Here is a 15,114-nt window from a genome sequence, read left to right on the forward strand (position 1 = left end):
TTATGTAATATTATAATATGTTTTACAATATTGTAATTATATTAACCATTTTAATAATATTATTATATTCTATATCATAATTATATAATATGTTATTTAATAATAGTTTTATTGTATTATATTAAATATAATAATAAATATACATTATATTGTAATTATATATATTATTTTATAGTATAATATAATATAATCGTTTATTATTTTAATAATATTATTATATTCCATATTATAGTTATATAATATATTATATAATAATAGTTTTTTGTATTATATTAAATATAATAATAAATATATATTATATCGTAATTATATATATATTATATTATATTATAATATAATATAGTCGTAATTTTTAATTGTCCACAGTAATTCAACCTCATAATTTATGAAACGCTATTACATTAATTTTAAAATCAGTACAGTTATTATAATTATAATTTACTAAACACTCAGATACTTTTTATAACAGTTATTTTTTTTAACAGAGCAAAATAATTTTTTTAAAATCTACAATAATACCAAACTAAGCCAATGAGTACTCAATGTTACTTTATTAGGGCCCGTTTAACCTGTGTATGTACTTACACGCAACAATACTTGTCTTGTTTGGTCTCTTCTATCGAACCATGTTGGTGGACTAACGAGGAAGAAATGGTCTAAAAAAAAAAGAAAAAAAAAGAAAAAAAAAAGAAAAAAAGAAGCAAGAAATGGATAACCATTAAGGAGACGTTTGGTTCATGAATTAAAATCATGTGATTAGAATCAATTTTAATTTACGTGTATTTTATGTGAGAGAAAATATGTAACGAACCATGAACTATAATTCAAATCATGGTTTAAATCTTCCAACTAAATATCTCCTAATATGTGTTGGCCAAGTTAACGATTCACACCTATATTTCATTGTTGCTTATCTATTGTCCAGTTCCCACCATGATTTTGACACATACATGAATAGTTATCATTAGACGGAGATTGAAATTAACTGGCAAAAACTTAAATTTTGAATGATATAAATGTAAAGATAACAAAAACAGAATAGTAGTCTAGATAATTTTTATTCATTGTTTTAGGGAATTATATGTGATTTTTAGTGATTGAGAGATTTGTTCTACAGGGTCAAACGTAGTTGGGTTGCAGTATTAAAGTCCTCATTTGGATAACTATTGGTTCATAATTAAGGTGTCAAACTGGCAATACTTTATGTTTTTTTTGTTTTTATTTTTCATATAATCTAGACTAGAGAAAAGGATCAAACAATTCAATGATTGTTATATTCAACAAAAGGAAAAAAGAAAAAAAAAGTTTGGCTGCGTGGCAGATTTTAAGTGGAGGAATAATTATGGGAAAAAACACAACTCTTTATTTTCTCTCTCCTTCTACACTCGGGATGCCAAGTTTGGCTGCGTAGCATATGTGATATGATCTTTACCAAATAGTTGAAAGACTTCTTTTCGTCTCTATCTAGAATTATTACGCCGAGTTTTTGCACAACAATATCTTCATTTGACTTTAATTAGGTTCTACTTAAAACTCGCTATTATATATAATTAGAACGTATAATGACAGAAAAGACGTGATAAGAAATTTTCCCTAATTTTTTTTCTTCCCGACAGTGATAGATTAAGACGCTGTAAAGTATTTCCAGTTTTCCAGCTAAAAAAGATTAACATCAAATATATACGTATGTATACGCTTTAAAAGTTTGTTTTAAATTTATTTGTCTTGGATTTGCATTTTGTAAATCTTGAGGGATTATAGTAGATATATATGTATATATGTTTATGTAGTTATCATGGATATATGTATTGTGATATATGAGCAGAAAAAAAAAAAAAAAAAAAAAAAAGCTAGTTTGGTAGGAGTATTATTTATATAGGTTTAACTTTCTAAAACAACGTGTTGTGACTTTTAACCGTTTTGCCTCACTTTTCTGTTTTAGTGATAATTAGCTAGAAAAAGCTCAAAATTTGGTGGTTTGGATTTTCGATGCCTCATTTTCTATTTAATTTGTTTGCCAAATGGGTATAATATTAGAAATTTCAAACAAAAAGAAAAAAATATTTACGTCTAGGTCTAGGTAGCATCATTTTTTTTTGGGATAAATTTACGTAAAAATGGTAAATGAGTCCTTAATGACCAAATACTATTGTTTAAAATATACGAATAAACCAGGGAATAACGAATTTGGATACAAGATTACTGGTCAGTGGTAAAACATCCACTAATGTCTTACCATCTTTCACTTTCAAATGATGTTTATTTGTCATTTTTTTAATTAATTTTCCTAAAATGTGCTAAACTATAAAAACTAGTAGTTACAGCTACAAAGAAGCCTTCTACTGAAGCACTACTAAACTATACTGATACTTAATTAATATTAATAATCATAATGTTTTCTCTATTACATGGATTATTTTTTGTCATCACACTATACTATTATACGTACAAGCTATATACGAACATAACTGTGACGTCAAATATTAAAAAAAAAAAAGGGGAGAAAAAGGAGATATAGTGGTTGGTTTAACCTAGTTATCTTGCTTTAGATAACTACTATTTATTTTGAAATATCTTTCATAACATGTCGTTATTGAAGAAGGTTAAGATCAGTCTCTTTTCTTCCGTTAACGAAAAGTTCATTACTTGTTTTTAATACCATTTTCTTTCACTTTCTTGTTTGGAAAGGAAAATAAATGTTGAGGCAAAATGCATTGCATGCAGGTGGTATAGGGTATGGCAGAAGTTCATATTGATATGGGCAGTGTACTCTTCATTCTTCACTCCCTTGGAGTTTGGCTTCTTCAGAGGACTGAACGAAGACCTCTTTGTGCTCGACATCGTGGGACAGATCGCATTTCTCGTCGACATCGTCTTACAGTTCTTCGTCGCCTACCGAGACAGTCAGACCTACCGTATGGTCTGTAAGCGCAACCCTATTGCTCTCCGGTACTTGTTTCATTTATATGATATTTTCTCTTTTGGACGGTTAGATAATAATAGTTTTTCCTCTTATAAGCAGCAACTTTGACAATTGCATGTGTATAGAATTACTGATGTTTAAGTGTTTATTTAATGTTTTCCTCAGGTATTTGAAATCACATTTTGTTATTGATCTGCTTGGTTGTTTGCCTTGGGATATTATCTATAAGGTACTTCTTTTCTTTCTAATTGTATATAATCATAATCATTCATACTTTTGCCTGTTTATGTGTTGGTCCATATTTTCAAGTATATCCATGTACAAGAAACTCATGATGTGCCATAAATATTGTATTTTAAAGAAGGAACTCATGTGTACATTAGTCTAAGTGAAACCATTTTCTAGTTTATGCTGTCACTTAAGAAATTTGTCCCGATTTGCTATATAAATGACAATGATTCTCCAAACCAAAGTTTATCAATTACGACTTTTGGTTCGCTTCAGTTTTTGTAATCACAGAAAGAAATCCTTTTGTGAATAGACATGCGGGAGAAAAGAGGCCGTGAGATATCTTCTATGGATCAGGCTAAGCAGAGTGCGCAAAGTAACTGCTTTCTTCCAGAACTTGGAGAAGGACATACGAATCAATTACCTCTTCACTAGGATTGTAAAACTCATTGTTGTTGAACTGTATTGCACACATACAGCGGCTTGCATTTTCTACTATTTGGCAACCACTCTGCCTGCTTCTAAAGAAGGTTATACTTGGATTGGGAGTTTGAAGTTGGGTGACTATAGCTATTCACACTTTCGAGAGATTGATTTATGGAAGCGCTACATGACGTCCTTATATTTTGCCATTGTCACCATGGCCACTGTTGGTACGAAATTCTCTTTTCAGTGCTAATTTTAGTTGAAGGAATGCTATTTGTAACACATGACAGCATATTAAAACTGTGGCAAAAAAGTATGAATAGTGGTTCGAACCTATGAAACAAACGTATGGAAAGATTAGTGTGCGATTTAAAACAATAAGAAAGACCATGCTAGTTATCTTCTCATGTAGGTTTATTACTTTCACTAATGCATAATAGTGGTCTTTCTGTGGCAGGTTATGGAGATATACATGCAGTTAATTTGAGAGAAATGATATTCATAATGATATACGTGTCATTTGACATGATTCTTGGTGCATATTTGATCGGTAACATGACAGCATTAATAGTGAAAGGATCAAAGACAGAAAAATTTCGAGACAAAATGACAGATCTCATCAAGTATATGAACAGAAATAGACTTGGGAGGGATATCAGGAATCAGATAAAAGGCCACGTGCGTTTGCAGTATGAGAGTAGCTACACAGACGCTGCTGTTCTTCAGGACATCCCCATTTCGATTCGCGCTAAGGTAAAAATAGGGACAAGAATTTTGTGTTACCTCACCTATATATTATCCATTTACTTATGTTAAGGCATTTCTTTTTTCCTAAACAGTGTTTTTTGTTATTCAGTACATTAATTGATTTGTTCTTTATTTTGTTCAAGAATTTTGGATCACTGCAATGTTTGATTTATAATTTATTTTTCAATTTCAGATTTCCCAGACTCTGTATTTACCATCCATTGAAAATGTTTGTCTCTTTAAGGGATGCTCTGCAGAATTCATCAATCAGATTGTAAGTATTTTTCTGTTTTCTTTTTTCTTTTTTTTTTTTTCCAAGTTTTATTAGATTTCAAATGTGCTAAAAGAAGAACTGTAATTGTAACTTGCTTTTCAAATAAAAACTGTAAGTGTTTTTCATTTCCAGAATAATCTTTGTATCATGTCAAGTTCAGATGGCATTCTAACTGATGTCTTCCTCTGTGACACCACATGAAATGACAATGGGGCCGATAAATGTGTAGGTTATTAAGAATAATCTGATGTTTATCTAAGTGCAAAATAATTGTTCTTCTTTTCATCTTGCAGGTTATTAAGGTGCATGAGGAGTTTTTCCTCCCAGGTGAAGTGATAATGGAACAAGGAAATGTTGTAGATCAACTTTATTTTGTCTGTCAAGGTGCGCTGGTAAGATTCTATATCCCAAATGTCAAATATCAATCATTCATTAAATCTCAAATTTTAACATGCAATGCAGCCATATATTTCATCCATATCAAATGTAGTTTTGACTTAATCTCGTGTCATTTCTGAAAAGTCCCAAGAACGGATACATATGTTTTTATCTCTGAGGTTCTTTTAAATGAGATTAAAAGAACCACTCTTATCTTGTGTAGGAGGAAGTTGGAATAGGAGAAGATGGCTCAGAAGAAACTATTTCTTCTTTACAACCCAAGAGCTCTTTTGGAATAATTTCAATTCTTTGCAACATTCCTCAGCCATACACCGTTCGCGTATGCGAACTATGTAGGCTTCTCCGAATCGATAAGCAATCATTTACAAATATCCTTGACATATACTTTCACGATGGTAGGAAAATATTGAACAACCTTTTGGAGGTAATATTACTATTTTAATGACTACTATGGTTTAGTAAAATAAGTATTTGCCTGAATTTTGTCAGTCTTAGAATATTCTACTCTCTCTGTCTCTATATCTTGAACGCTTGATGAATTTGGCCACATGCTTACAGGGGAAAGAATCTAACATCCGTGTTAAGCAATTGGAATCGGACATTACGTTTCATATTGGGAAACAAGAAGCTGAACTTGCCTTGAAAGTCAATAGTGCTGCTTATCATGGTGATCTGTATCAGCTAAAAGGTCTCATCCGAGCTGGAGCTGACCCCAACAAGACAGATTATGATGGAAGATCACCCTTGGTAACTGTCTACTTGTTAACGTCTGAAGTTCTTATCTTTATTAACGCGCATTAATTAATTGTTTGAAAGACTTTGTATATAATCGGTATAACTTCCATATGTATGTATATACATCCCATTTTTGGTCATGGGATGATGGGGAAAAAAAAAATTGTGAGCCGTTTAATAAAAAAAACTGTCATCTACCACATAATATATCTGAAAATTTTTCAACGATGGTTGTGATTGCGCTATATAAACCTGAATGAATTTTAAATAGTAGGTCCGCATTTGTTTATGAAAAGACCCCATAAAGACTTGTCATTTAGCTAGTTCTAGTTTTCGAAAATTCTTGAACATATATTTCTCCTGTGCTTTTTGTGCCTTTTGCTTTTCTACAGCATCTTGCTGCATCAAGAGGCTATGAAGACATTACACTTTTCCTTATTCAGGAAGGAGTGGATGTCAATACTAAAGGTAAATTTTGTGACAACCTTAAACTATTACGAACAGCGCCCGTTTTTTCTTTCATTCGCGTTGTGACCTTTGAGAATTGGCTCGTATATCTCCTCAGATAGTTTTGGGAACACGCCCTTGCTGGAAGCCCTCAAGAATGGACATGACCGAGTCTCATCTTTACTTGTGAAAGAAGGCGCCTCCTTGAAGATAGACAATGCGGGTAGTTTTCTGTGCACTGCTGTTTCTAGGGGAGACTCAGACTTTCTTAAAAGGATATTGGCAAATGGCATTGATCCAAACTCCAAAGACTATGACCACCGAACCCCACTTCACATAGCTGCCTCAGAAGGACTGTACTTGATGGCAAAGTTGCTGTTAGAAGCCGGGGCCAGCGTTTTCTCTAAGGACAGGTATCACTGCGAGATTTTGTTTAATGCAGCTATGAAAGAAAGGAAGCAATTACTTTATCATTGATTTTCCATTCCACAGATGGGGAAACACCCCACTCGATGAAGGCAGGATGTGCGGAAACAAGAATTTGATCAAGTTGCTTGAAGACGCAAAGGCTGCTCAGTTGTTGGATTTCCCGTACCACGCTGGAGATAAAGGTACAGATCAGAACAAAAAAAAATTACAAATTACAAAACATTAGACTATCATAATACAACTGGTTCTTGACGAAATATGTCCTAACCTCATTGCGTACTTGCAGAGAAAGCGCACCAAAAGAAATGCACAGTGTTCCCTTTCCACCCCTGGGATCCTAAAGAAGATAGAAGACCTGGGATTGTGTTGTGGGTCCCAAACACCATTGAAGATCTTATTAAGAAAGCAGCAGATCAACTAGAAATTTCAAGTGTTTCTTGTATTTTATCAGAAGATGCAGGAAAAATTCTTGATGTAGACTTGATCAATGATGGTCAGAAGCTGTACCTAGTGGGTGAAACACATTCAAAGCAGTCTGTTGGAGAATAGTCTTTGTATTATTTTGGTAACACCAATTAGAATGTATAAAAATCCTCATCTGTGTGTCATATATATATATATATATATATATATATATATCTCCATTTATATAATATAGTAAGTGATCAATGGTATCCTCTTCTATTCTCCTTTTCAAATACTTTAGGGAAGAGTTCGCTATCAATTAGCTGGTTGAAATGTGTACAACTGTTGAAAACCAATTGTAGCATCCTTTTCTTTCGTTGGACAGCAAAGGATGAAAAAAAATTAGTTTTTTATTCAAATGTAAATTAAATTCAGGCTTTTTTCATGAATTCCCCTACAACTTTTCGTGTTTGACAATTCAGTCCATGAACTAAAATTCTTGACAATTGACCTCTTGAATTTTAAAATCCGTTGAATTAGTGGTTCTTTTAGTGATGTGTTAAATATTCAGGGGCATGCTTGGTCTGTATCTCAATTTGCTATGGGTTTTGATTCATTTGTTGTCTTCTTCTGAGCTGTTTTCGGATGCAAAATGTAGAGTTCACAAGATAACAAAGACAAAGAAGCTCCTGATCCTCTAAAAACAGAATTCACTATACGATTAGGAACACATGAAATGTAGTCAAGCTTATGATTAGTAATGGTTATTACGTCAATTATATCTATATGAGTCACAGTGATTATTACTATTGGAAATTTGTTTAAAAAAAAAAGATTTCACTAGTGATTTTCAGTATATAAAAACGATAAGTACAACTATAAAAGTAAATGGCTAAGCTTTAGTACAAATCATCTGAAATGTCGCTCACCATTAAGCCATTTCATTTGCAATTTGCAAGTATTAACCAATTCCAAGTTACTTTCGCTATCTCTTCAGTTTTTAAACAAAGGAAGTTAGCAGCGTCTCTTGTTTATATAATTGATTGATAAAACAAATCACAAACACTGCAACAATGAAGTGCAACAATTGCAAATTTGCAGCGACTTTCAGCTGACAGCATAGAGTGATTGACAAGATCTTAAAACTCCTTAAGACTTACAGCTTTTGCCTCCTTAAATTCCTACACTGCCTTGCGTGATGCATAAGAGAACTTAACATCCGGGCCCAGTTCTGGGACAACAGAGTGGCTGCAGAGGAAGAAATTTATCATTGTTTATTTCTTTAAATGAAATTAGGCAAATTTAGTTCCTAACTTCCTATTTAACTTTTTTTTTTAAAATAAAAAATAGCCAATTTATTGATAATTAAAACATGAAGGGCATGAGCTGCTCTTACTAAAAAAAAAACCAAAAATTTTAAATTACGTACGATCATGAGGTTGAGTGAACCAAGAGAAGATATCAGAGCAGAGACGTTCCTCAGTCTCACGGCGAGAACCACCGTTATGCCACCCGATCTCCAACATGATTTGGGCCGCTCGCCACTGAGAAACAAGAAAATCAATTTCTTGTCTGAACTTGGATTGCGACTCAGCTGATAGCTCTCTTCTTCCTTCCGTATCTAGTAGGGTTTGCATGCACTGATTGAATGTTCTGAAACAGTGATTTGTAGGCATTGTTCATTTCACCGATTCGAGTTTTCAGTTTTATATTTTTACAGTAAAAAACTATCAGAAATATCACATCTAACTTTTTCTACTAGAGTAAAAAACTCTCAAAAAATATCACATCTCAATTCGAATTGAAAACTCAAATCCGCGAAGTGAACGAGACTGTGTCCATAACACAAAGAGAGTAATTGTCTGTTTAAGTTTCAATTATCATAGTATTATTTAAAATATATAATATCTGAATTTAAAATATCGAAATAAAAATAATAATAAAATTTTAGGATAAGAAGCTTATAAAAAAAAAAATAAAAAAAAAATAAAAATGAATAAATAAATAAGTTTTAGAATAAAAGGAATTAAAACAAAAATATAAAGTTTCGGGGTAAAAATAAAACAAGGGTCAAAAAGGATCAAAATGAAAAAATAAATAAGTTTTGGGACGATTAATAAAAAATAAGTTTTATGATAAAAAGAACTAAGACAAGAAAAATAAAATTTCAGGATAAAAATTAAAAAAAAGATAAAAGGGATTAAAATGAAAAAAAAAAGATAAAATAAAAAGAACACGCTAACCAAAACGACGTAGGTTTGATAAAAAAATGCACTGTACTGTAGCAACTATATCGTTTTAGTTAAAAAATGTATTGTAGCAAGTACACATTAACATTTCTTGGGAGAAAGAAGAAAATAGGCTAAGACTTGAGATGAATTAAAATTAATAGGTCAATAGTTTACATAAGTTAATAAATAGGCCAAATTACTATTTTCGTCCATAACTTGTCTGAACCATAACTTGACAAGTTATTGTCCATAATTGTCTATAACTTGTCTGGCTATGAACCATAACTTGACAAGTTTGTCCATAACTTATCTGGTTATAAATCATAACTTGACAAGTTTTGGCCTATTAATTTCTATAACTAAAAATTGGCCTATATACTTTCTTAAGCTTTTCATATTGACCTATTTTCTACTATTTTCCACATTTCTTATATATAGATATATAGATATATGTTTATATGTATATTTGAAAGCAGCGACAAAGCTAGCTTTAATCCAGAAAGGACTCTATATATAAATATATGTATATTTGTATATTTGAAAGCCAAGACGAAGCTAGTTTTGGCCCAGAGGAGGCTGCAGCCCCGGGGCCATCTAGCTTCCTTAATATTCTTAAAAAAATCATTATTTTGCCTTCTATTTTCTTGTTTAACCCCTTTTAAAATCTTTTATAAATTTTGTGCTAACTTTTTAAAAGTTTTTATTTGTACCCTAAAGTTTGATATAAAATTTATATTATTGTACTCCTTTAAAATATACTAAGTTTATATTTTATGTAGAATATTTATAATCTTTCATTTACATTCTTAATTTTATTTCTAATAATACTCCACAGTTAATTTAGTTAAAAATTTAAGCTATTCAAGCCCCTCCCGGAAATTTTTTCTAACTTCATCACTGTTTGAAAGGAGTGTGACTGTATATAGGGAATGCTCTCGAAGCCTTCCCTTAATAAATAATTAAATAGTTTCTCTAGGACCCCTGATCTATCCAGGTGTAGCCTTCCGTTATTTTTCCCCTATAGCTTGGAATCAAAGAAATCTGTTATCTATTAGTTGAGGTATTAAGAAGTTGTTTAGTACATATACTCAAAACTCAAATTATAATTATGTTATAGTATTTTATTTTCATAAAGAATTTAAATAAAAAAATTTCTGACCAATAGTTCTTTCATAAAGAATTTGAAGTAAAATCCAAATCATGATTTAAATACATTTTTCAAATAGATCCTAATTAATTTAAAGTTAAATTCGTAGATAGTCCTTAACTTTTTCTTCTTTATAGAAGCTAGTCATCTTGTAAATAGTCCCTACACTAAAATCTCATAAATAGTCTCTCTAATATTAGATGGAAATCATTAATTTTACCTTATAAAAACCCTGAACTTTCTCTCTCTATTAAGAAATAATTCCTATATTAAAGTTGTAGATTTAATCCTTAAACAAAACAAAAAAAGGGACAATTATTAGTTTGTTAATAAATATTAGTGAAAAATATTAAATATGTGATGTCGCTCCATCATTTAAGAACTTATAGTTGGCTCTTGCACTTAACGCTGAGATGCACGGAGGAAACGAGACAGGAAAATGACACCAAATTGCTAATGAAGTTTTAAAGAATCTCGGCGCATGGTTCTAAACAAACCACCAAAAACTCAACGATCAGAATGCAAAAAGAAGGCTCAAATTCACAATTGGCGCTAAGCGTCACATCTAAAATATTATCCAAATAAGGTTTTCTTCTCCATCTCACAAAAATGGTTCCCAACAATTGTCGCCCTTCCCACATCTTTCTCCCTTGACCTTAAAAACTTTAATACTGGTTTTCTCGACTTTTTCTGTGTTAAACGTATGCAGAGAGGCAGCTCAGATGGGGGAGGGCGGGACGTCAAGTGTAGTTCCAGCTTGAATCTGGCCCCATCCGATGAGACGCCAGTGCTTTTCGACTCGTCGACTGAGTGCAATCTTCTCTCCTCTGCTAGTGCAAACTGGGGATGTGAGCTGCAGCTTGGCCAAATCATTTTTTACAGCGAGGACCCTAGCCCCGGTAGACATGGATCCTATGTTCAACATGAGGATCTCCCCTTTTGTAAGTTTTGAGACCCTTCCTTGCCTCTCTGAGCCCTTTGTCCTCACACCCAAAAGCCTTCTCAGAAGGAAGAAGTTGACCTGAAAAATCAGAGCAATATTTAGCTGCTACTGGACAGAGACAAAGAACAACGAATTACAGTAACGGCCACCTACAAGATTATACAAGTCAAGTCGATCAACAAATCACATAAATTGTTCTTGCAATTGCGTTTCTTACCTCAAGTTCAACAAAAACCTCAGGAAGAGATCCAACTTCACCAAGAACTTGTCCCACCAACCTATCAGCACGTGTCAAAGTTGGGTCCATTGTTGTACCAACACCAATCAGGCCTCCGGGCACTGCAAATTGCAGCTCATTTTGCTCAGCATAGAGTGAAACAATTCTGGAATAAATTGGGGTGCATCTGATGTTTCCACTCTCATCTTTAACCACAATCCCAGGACGAACCTCGATAAATTGGTTCACTTTCAGAACACCCTACAAAAAAAGGATGTCAAAAGTTGGTGATAAATTTTTCAGATAACAAGTGCATACGTAGATTTCTTATTGGTCATGATGCAACGTATAAAGTAAAAAACTTAGGTTATAGCTTAATTAGCTCAAAAAACTATGCATAATCCTAATATGCACACTAAGCATGTGTACTGCTTGAAAGGTTACTCACTTTAAGCAGACACATTAGGGAGGGGAAAAAAAAACCCACGTACCCTGAGAATACTTCCACCAGCAACACCACCTTTTATCTCATCAACCTCAAACCCAGGCTTGTTGACGTCAAATGATCGGATAACAATCATATTAGGAGGAGAGACAAAGTTCCTTTCTGGAATGGGGATCTTTTTCACAATGTACTCACACACAACATCAATGTTATATTTCAGTTGAGCAGAAATAGGTACTACTGGTGCACCATCCGCAACAGTTCCCTGATAGAAAAAATTGTTTAGCAAGCCACGAATATTCAACACTGATAAATAATTCCAGGAGGAAGGAGAAATCGGAGCTTTACCTGAATAAACTTCTGGATTGACTCATGCTGGTTGATGGCAACATTTTCTTGAATGAGATCCACTTTATTTTGAAGAATTATAATGTGCTGAAGGCGCATAATCTCAACAGCTGCCAGGTGCTCAGAAGTTTGTGGCTGGGGACAGCTCTCATTAGCAGCTATGAGAAGCAACGCTCCATCCATAATTGCCGCTCCATTAAGCATGGTAGCCATGAGAATATCATGCCCCTGTTAAAAGGGGGTAAAACAATAAAGCGGATAATCATAAATTTAATTTGACATACATAAAAACCCAGACATTACTTCTATGGTTCTATATATGTCCATATTTGCAACCAATAAACTCTAATAAGACTTCAAAACTAGATAAACAACTAACGCAAACAGAAAACAAAATTGCTTAAGGCAAACTATCCAGAACTTTGATTTAGGGTGATAAGTAAAACTGACATTTTCCTCATGACATTGAGATCAAAAAGTAGATTTTAAACAGCCTACTACAATCCTACAAGAGGAATATAAAATATCAAGTCCTTAAAAGGATGGAAATTCATAATCTTACCGGACAATCCACAAAAGAGACATGTCTCAGCAATTTCATCCTAGCGTTCTCAAATCCCGGAACATCGCACAAAGGACTATCTTCCTTTCCACTTCCATAGGCCCTATACAAACAGTTTGAAATTCTTAGAGTGCGTTTGGTGTGTGGATTCAGGTGGTTCTAACCCTGGGTCCATAGAAGAATCCACGTTTGGTAGGGCAAAAACACTGAAACAGGGTTGAGGTCAGGTGGGACTTTTGAGGCCCTGATTCTGGAATCAGGACCCCCCCTGATTCGTGTCCAGCAGAACCCAAATACACTGTTGCAAATCCCAGTCTTCGCTTCAATAATGAAGCTCACCTCACGTCACCTACCCCAAATGCACTGTTGCAATAATGGAGAAGCTTCAATAATGAAGCTCACCTCACGTCTTTGACTTTCTCTTTTATCATTTTAGCGTAATATAATTTTATTTCTCCTTCTTCGATGCCTTTTAAAAATAATTTTGTTCATGGATCATACTCAGAAAAAAAGACAACCAAACACAAGTTAGGATCACATTTCTAATTTGAACCATAAAATAAAAAGCACAACCAAACAAGAGTTCCATGATTCATGGTTCATAGTTCAAACCATGAATCATGGTTCTGGTTCAAAGTTCTAGAACCACCCTGATTTGAACCCTTACACTAAACACACCCTTAATTAAAGGAAAAAGTTAATAACTACTAGTACGATAATTGCATTACTTGAACTTGTACCCACTTGTAGCACATAGGTCGAGGGCACCGTTCATCTTCACATTTGTATATTTTCGCATTTGCATATCCGAGCTTAATCGTAATGTTACGCTCCAATTCATTCTTAAAACGAACAGTCTGCAAATATGAAAAAATAAACGAGTGTTCAAAACTAGACCCGAAAAACATTCGTAATTCTGTAATTAGTATCACGAATTACATTCATTAGAAAGTTAAATACGAGCATAAATGAAATCTTAAGCCCCAATTAAAATATAAAACGAACAGTCTGTATATATACAAGCAGTTTATCCAAATTTCAAAAGGATTTTTAACAATATTACCACTCAAACAAACAATTTATTCATAAGCCTTGGCAGAAAACAAGAACATAGCGTTGTATTGATAAACATAAAAAATAAAATAAAAAATAAAAAAAAATTAAATGACCTGAACACCGGATATTGCTTTTACGACGGTCGATTTCCCGTGAGCCACATGACCTATTGTGCCTGAGAACAAAAATCAAGATCCAAATTGTCAGAATCAACAACAAAATTTTGAATTACAAAAATTTACAATGAGAAACTAAATATTACTGTCAACATTAAGTGAGTTAAAGGAAATTGAAGCATCGAAATCAAAATTACCAATATTGATCGTTGCCTGTCGAGATATGACCTCCGGAGAGAGGGGATGTAACTTAGTTACATCCAATTTATTCAGGTCCTGCTCCATCAAACCTTTTCGCGACATCTTGACGCTAAAAATTGGATTGACCAAAAGAATTTTCCGAGAAAATACGAAGAAAAGAAAGAGAAAAAAGAAGCAGAAATTCAGGTTTCTTGAGACGAAAAGGAACGAAGAGAAGAGATGCGAGAAAAAAATTGTACCTTCTTCGAGAGAGATTTCGATGATTCTGCAAAGAAGATTGATTGAGAGGGAATCAGATGCAGAGAGACGAGAGAGCGAGAGTGAGAGAGTGAATCGTTAGGAGAGAGACGAATGCGGCTAGGGTTCCAAAATAAGAGTGAATAAATAGGATATTTGGTTACATGCCAAGTTTTTTTAAAACGTTTATTAAAGAGTGAATTCAGTCAACCAAATCGAAAATTAAGGGCAATTCGATATTTCTAGTATCTACTATATGTTCGGTAATGGATAGAAAAGAGGAAGGAAAGAGAAATAAAATATTTAAGTAAAGAATGTAAAATGATTTTTTTTTTTATATTGTTTGGTAGATGAAAAAGAAAAGTGAAAAGTAAATATTAAATTTAAGATATTTTATAATAATAGTTAAATATAAATAAAAATATGATGAATGGTAAATGTTAAAATTATTATTTTATATCTTATTTTTTTAAACTTTTTTCCTCATTTTTTTTTAAATTAGAAGGATTAAAAATTGGTGGGCCTATAGATTTTTATTTTCTTTTATTCCTTATTTTCTTCCAAACAATTTAAAATTTTATTTTCTTTTATAAAATCT

The 15,114-nt window shown here is 32.8% G+C and overlaps 2 protein-coding genes and 1 long non-coding RNA gene across 3 annotated transcripts in view; 1 reads left to right on the forward strand and 2 right to left on the reverse strand.

Annotated features, from left to right (window-relative positions):
* Positions 1–7,174, forward strand: part of LOC21409781 (potassium channel SKOR) — a 9,319-nt gene extending 2,145 nt beyond the window's left edge. The window contains exons 3-14 of the mRNA XM_010110657.2: positions 2,725–2,949; positions 3,089–3,152; positions 3,465–3,804; positions 4,035–4,330; positions 4,518–4,598; positions 4,892–4,990; positions 5,200–5,421; positions 5,556–5,744; positions 6,125–6,200; positions 6,298–6,592; positions 6,672–6,790; positions 6,895–7,174. Coding sequence (XP_010108959.1) covers positions 2,725–2,949; positions 3,089–3,152; positions 3,465–3,804; positions 4,035–4,330; positions 4,518–4,598; positions 4,892–4,990; positions 5,200–5,421; positions 5,556–5,744; positions 6,125–6,200; positions 6,298–6,592; positions 6,672–6,790; positions 6,895–7,157 — 2,269 coding nt within the window. The 3' untranslated portion in view covers positions 7,158–7,174. The remainder of the gene's footprint in view (positions 1–2,724; positions 2,950–3,088; positions 3,153–3,464; positions 3,805–4,034; positions 4,331–4,517; positions 4,599–4,891; positions 4,991–5,199; positions 5,422–5,555; positions 5,745–6,124; positions 6,201–6,297; positions 6,593–6,671; positions 6,791–6,894) is intronic.
* LOC112094001 lies at positions 7,062–8,589 on the reverse strand. The gene is made up of 3 exons (XR_002903304.1): positions 8,443–8,589; positions 8,174–8,261; positions 7,062–7,115 (listed from the first exon to the last, which is right to left on the reverse strand). It is a non-coding gene; the product is annotated as an uncharacterized LOC112094001 (long non-coding RNA).
* Positions 8,590–10,831: 2,242 nt separating this feature from the next.
* LOC21409782 (eukaryotic translation initiation factor 2 subunit gamma) lies at positions 10,832–14,678 on the reverse strand. Its single transcript, XM_010110658.2, has 9 exons — positions 14,519–14,678; positions 14,276–14,388; positions 14,076–14,137; positions 13,651–13,763; positions 12,907–13,009; positions 12,345–12,572; positions 12,043–12,261; positions 11,552–11,812; positions 10,832–11,412 (listed from the first exon to the last, which is right to left on the reverse strand). The coding sequence occupies exons 2-9, from the start codon at positions 14,379–14,381 to the stop codon at positions 11,110–11,112; spliced, it is 1,395 nt and encodes a 464-aa protein (XP_010108960.1). The 5' UTR covers positions 14,382–14,388; positions 14,519–14,678; the 3' UTR covers positions 10,832–11,109.
* Positions 14,679–15,114: the final 436 nt, after the last annotated feature.

Source organism: Morus notabilis, unplaced genomic scaffold (assembly GCF_000414095.1).
Source record: "Morus notabilis unplaced genomic scaffold, ASM41409v2 Scaffold518, whole genome shotgun sequence".
Lineage (NCBI taxonomy): Eukaryota > Viridiplantae > Streptophyta > Magnoliopsida > Rosales > Moraceae > Morus > Morus notabilis.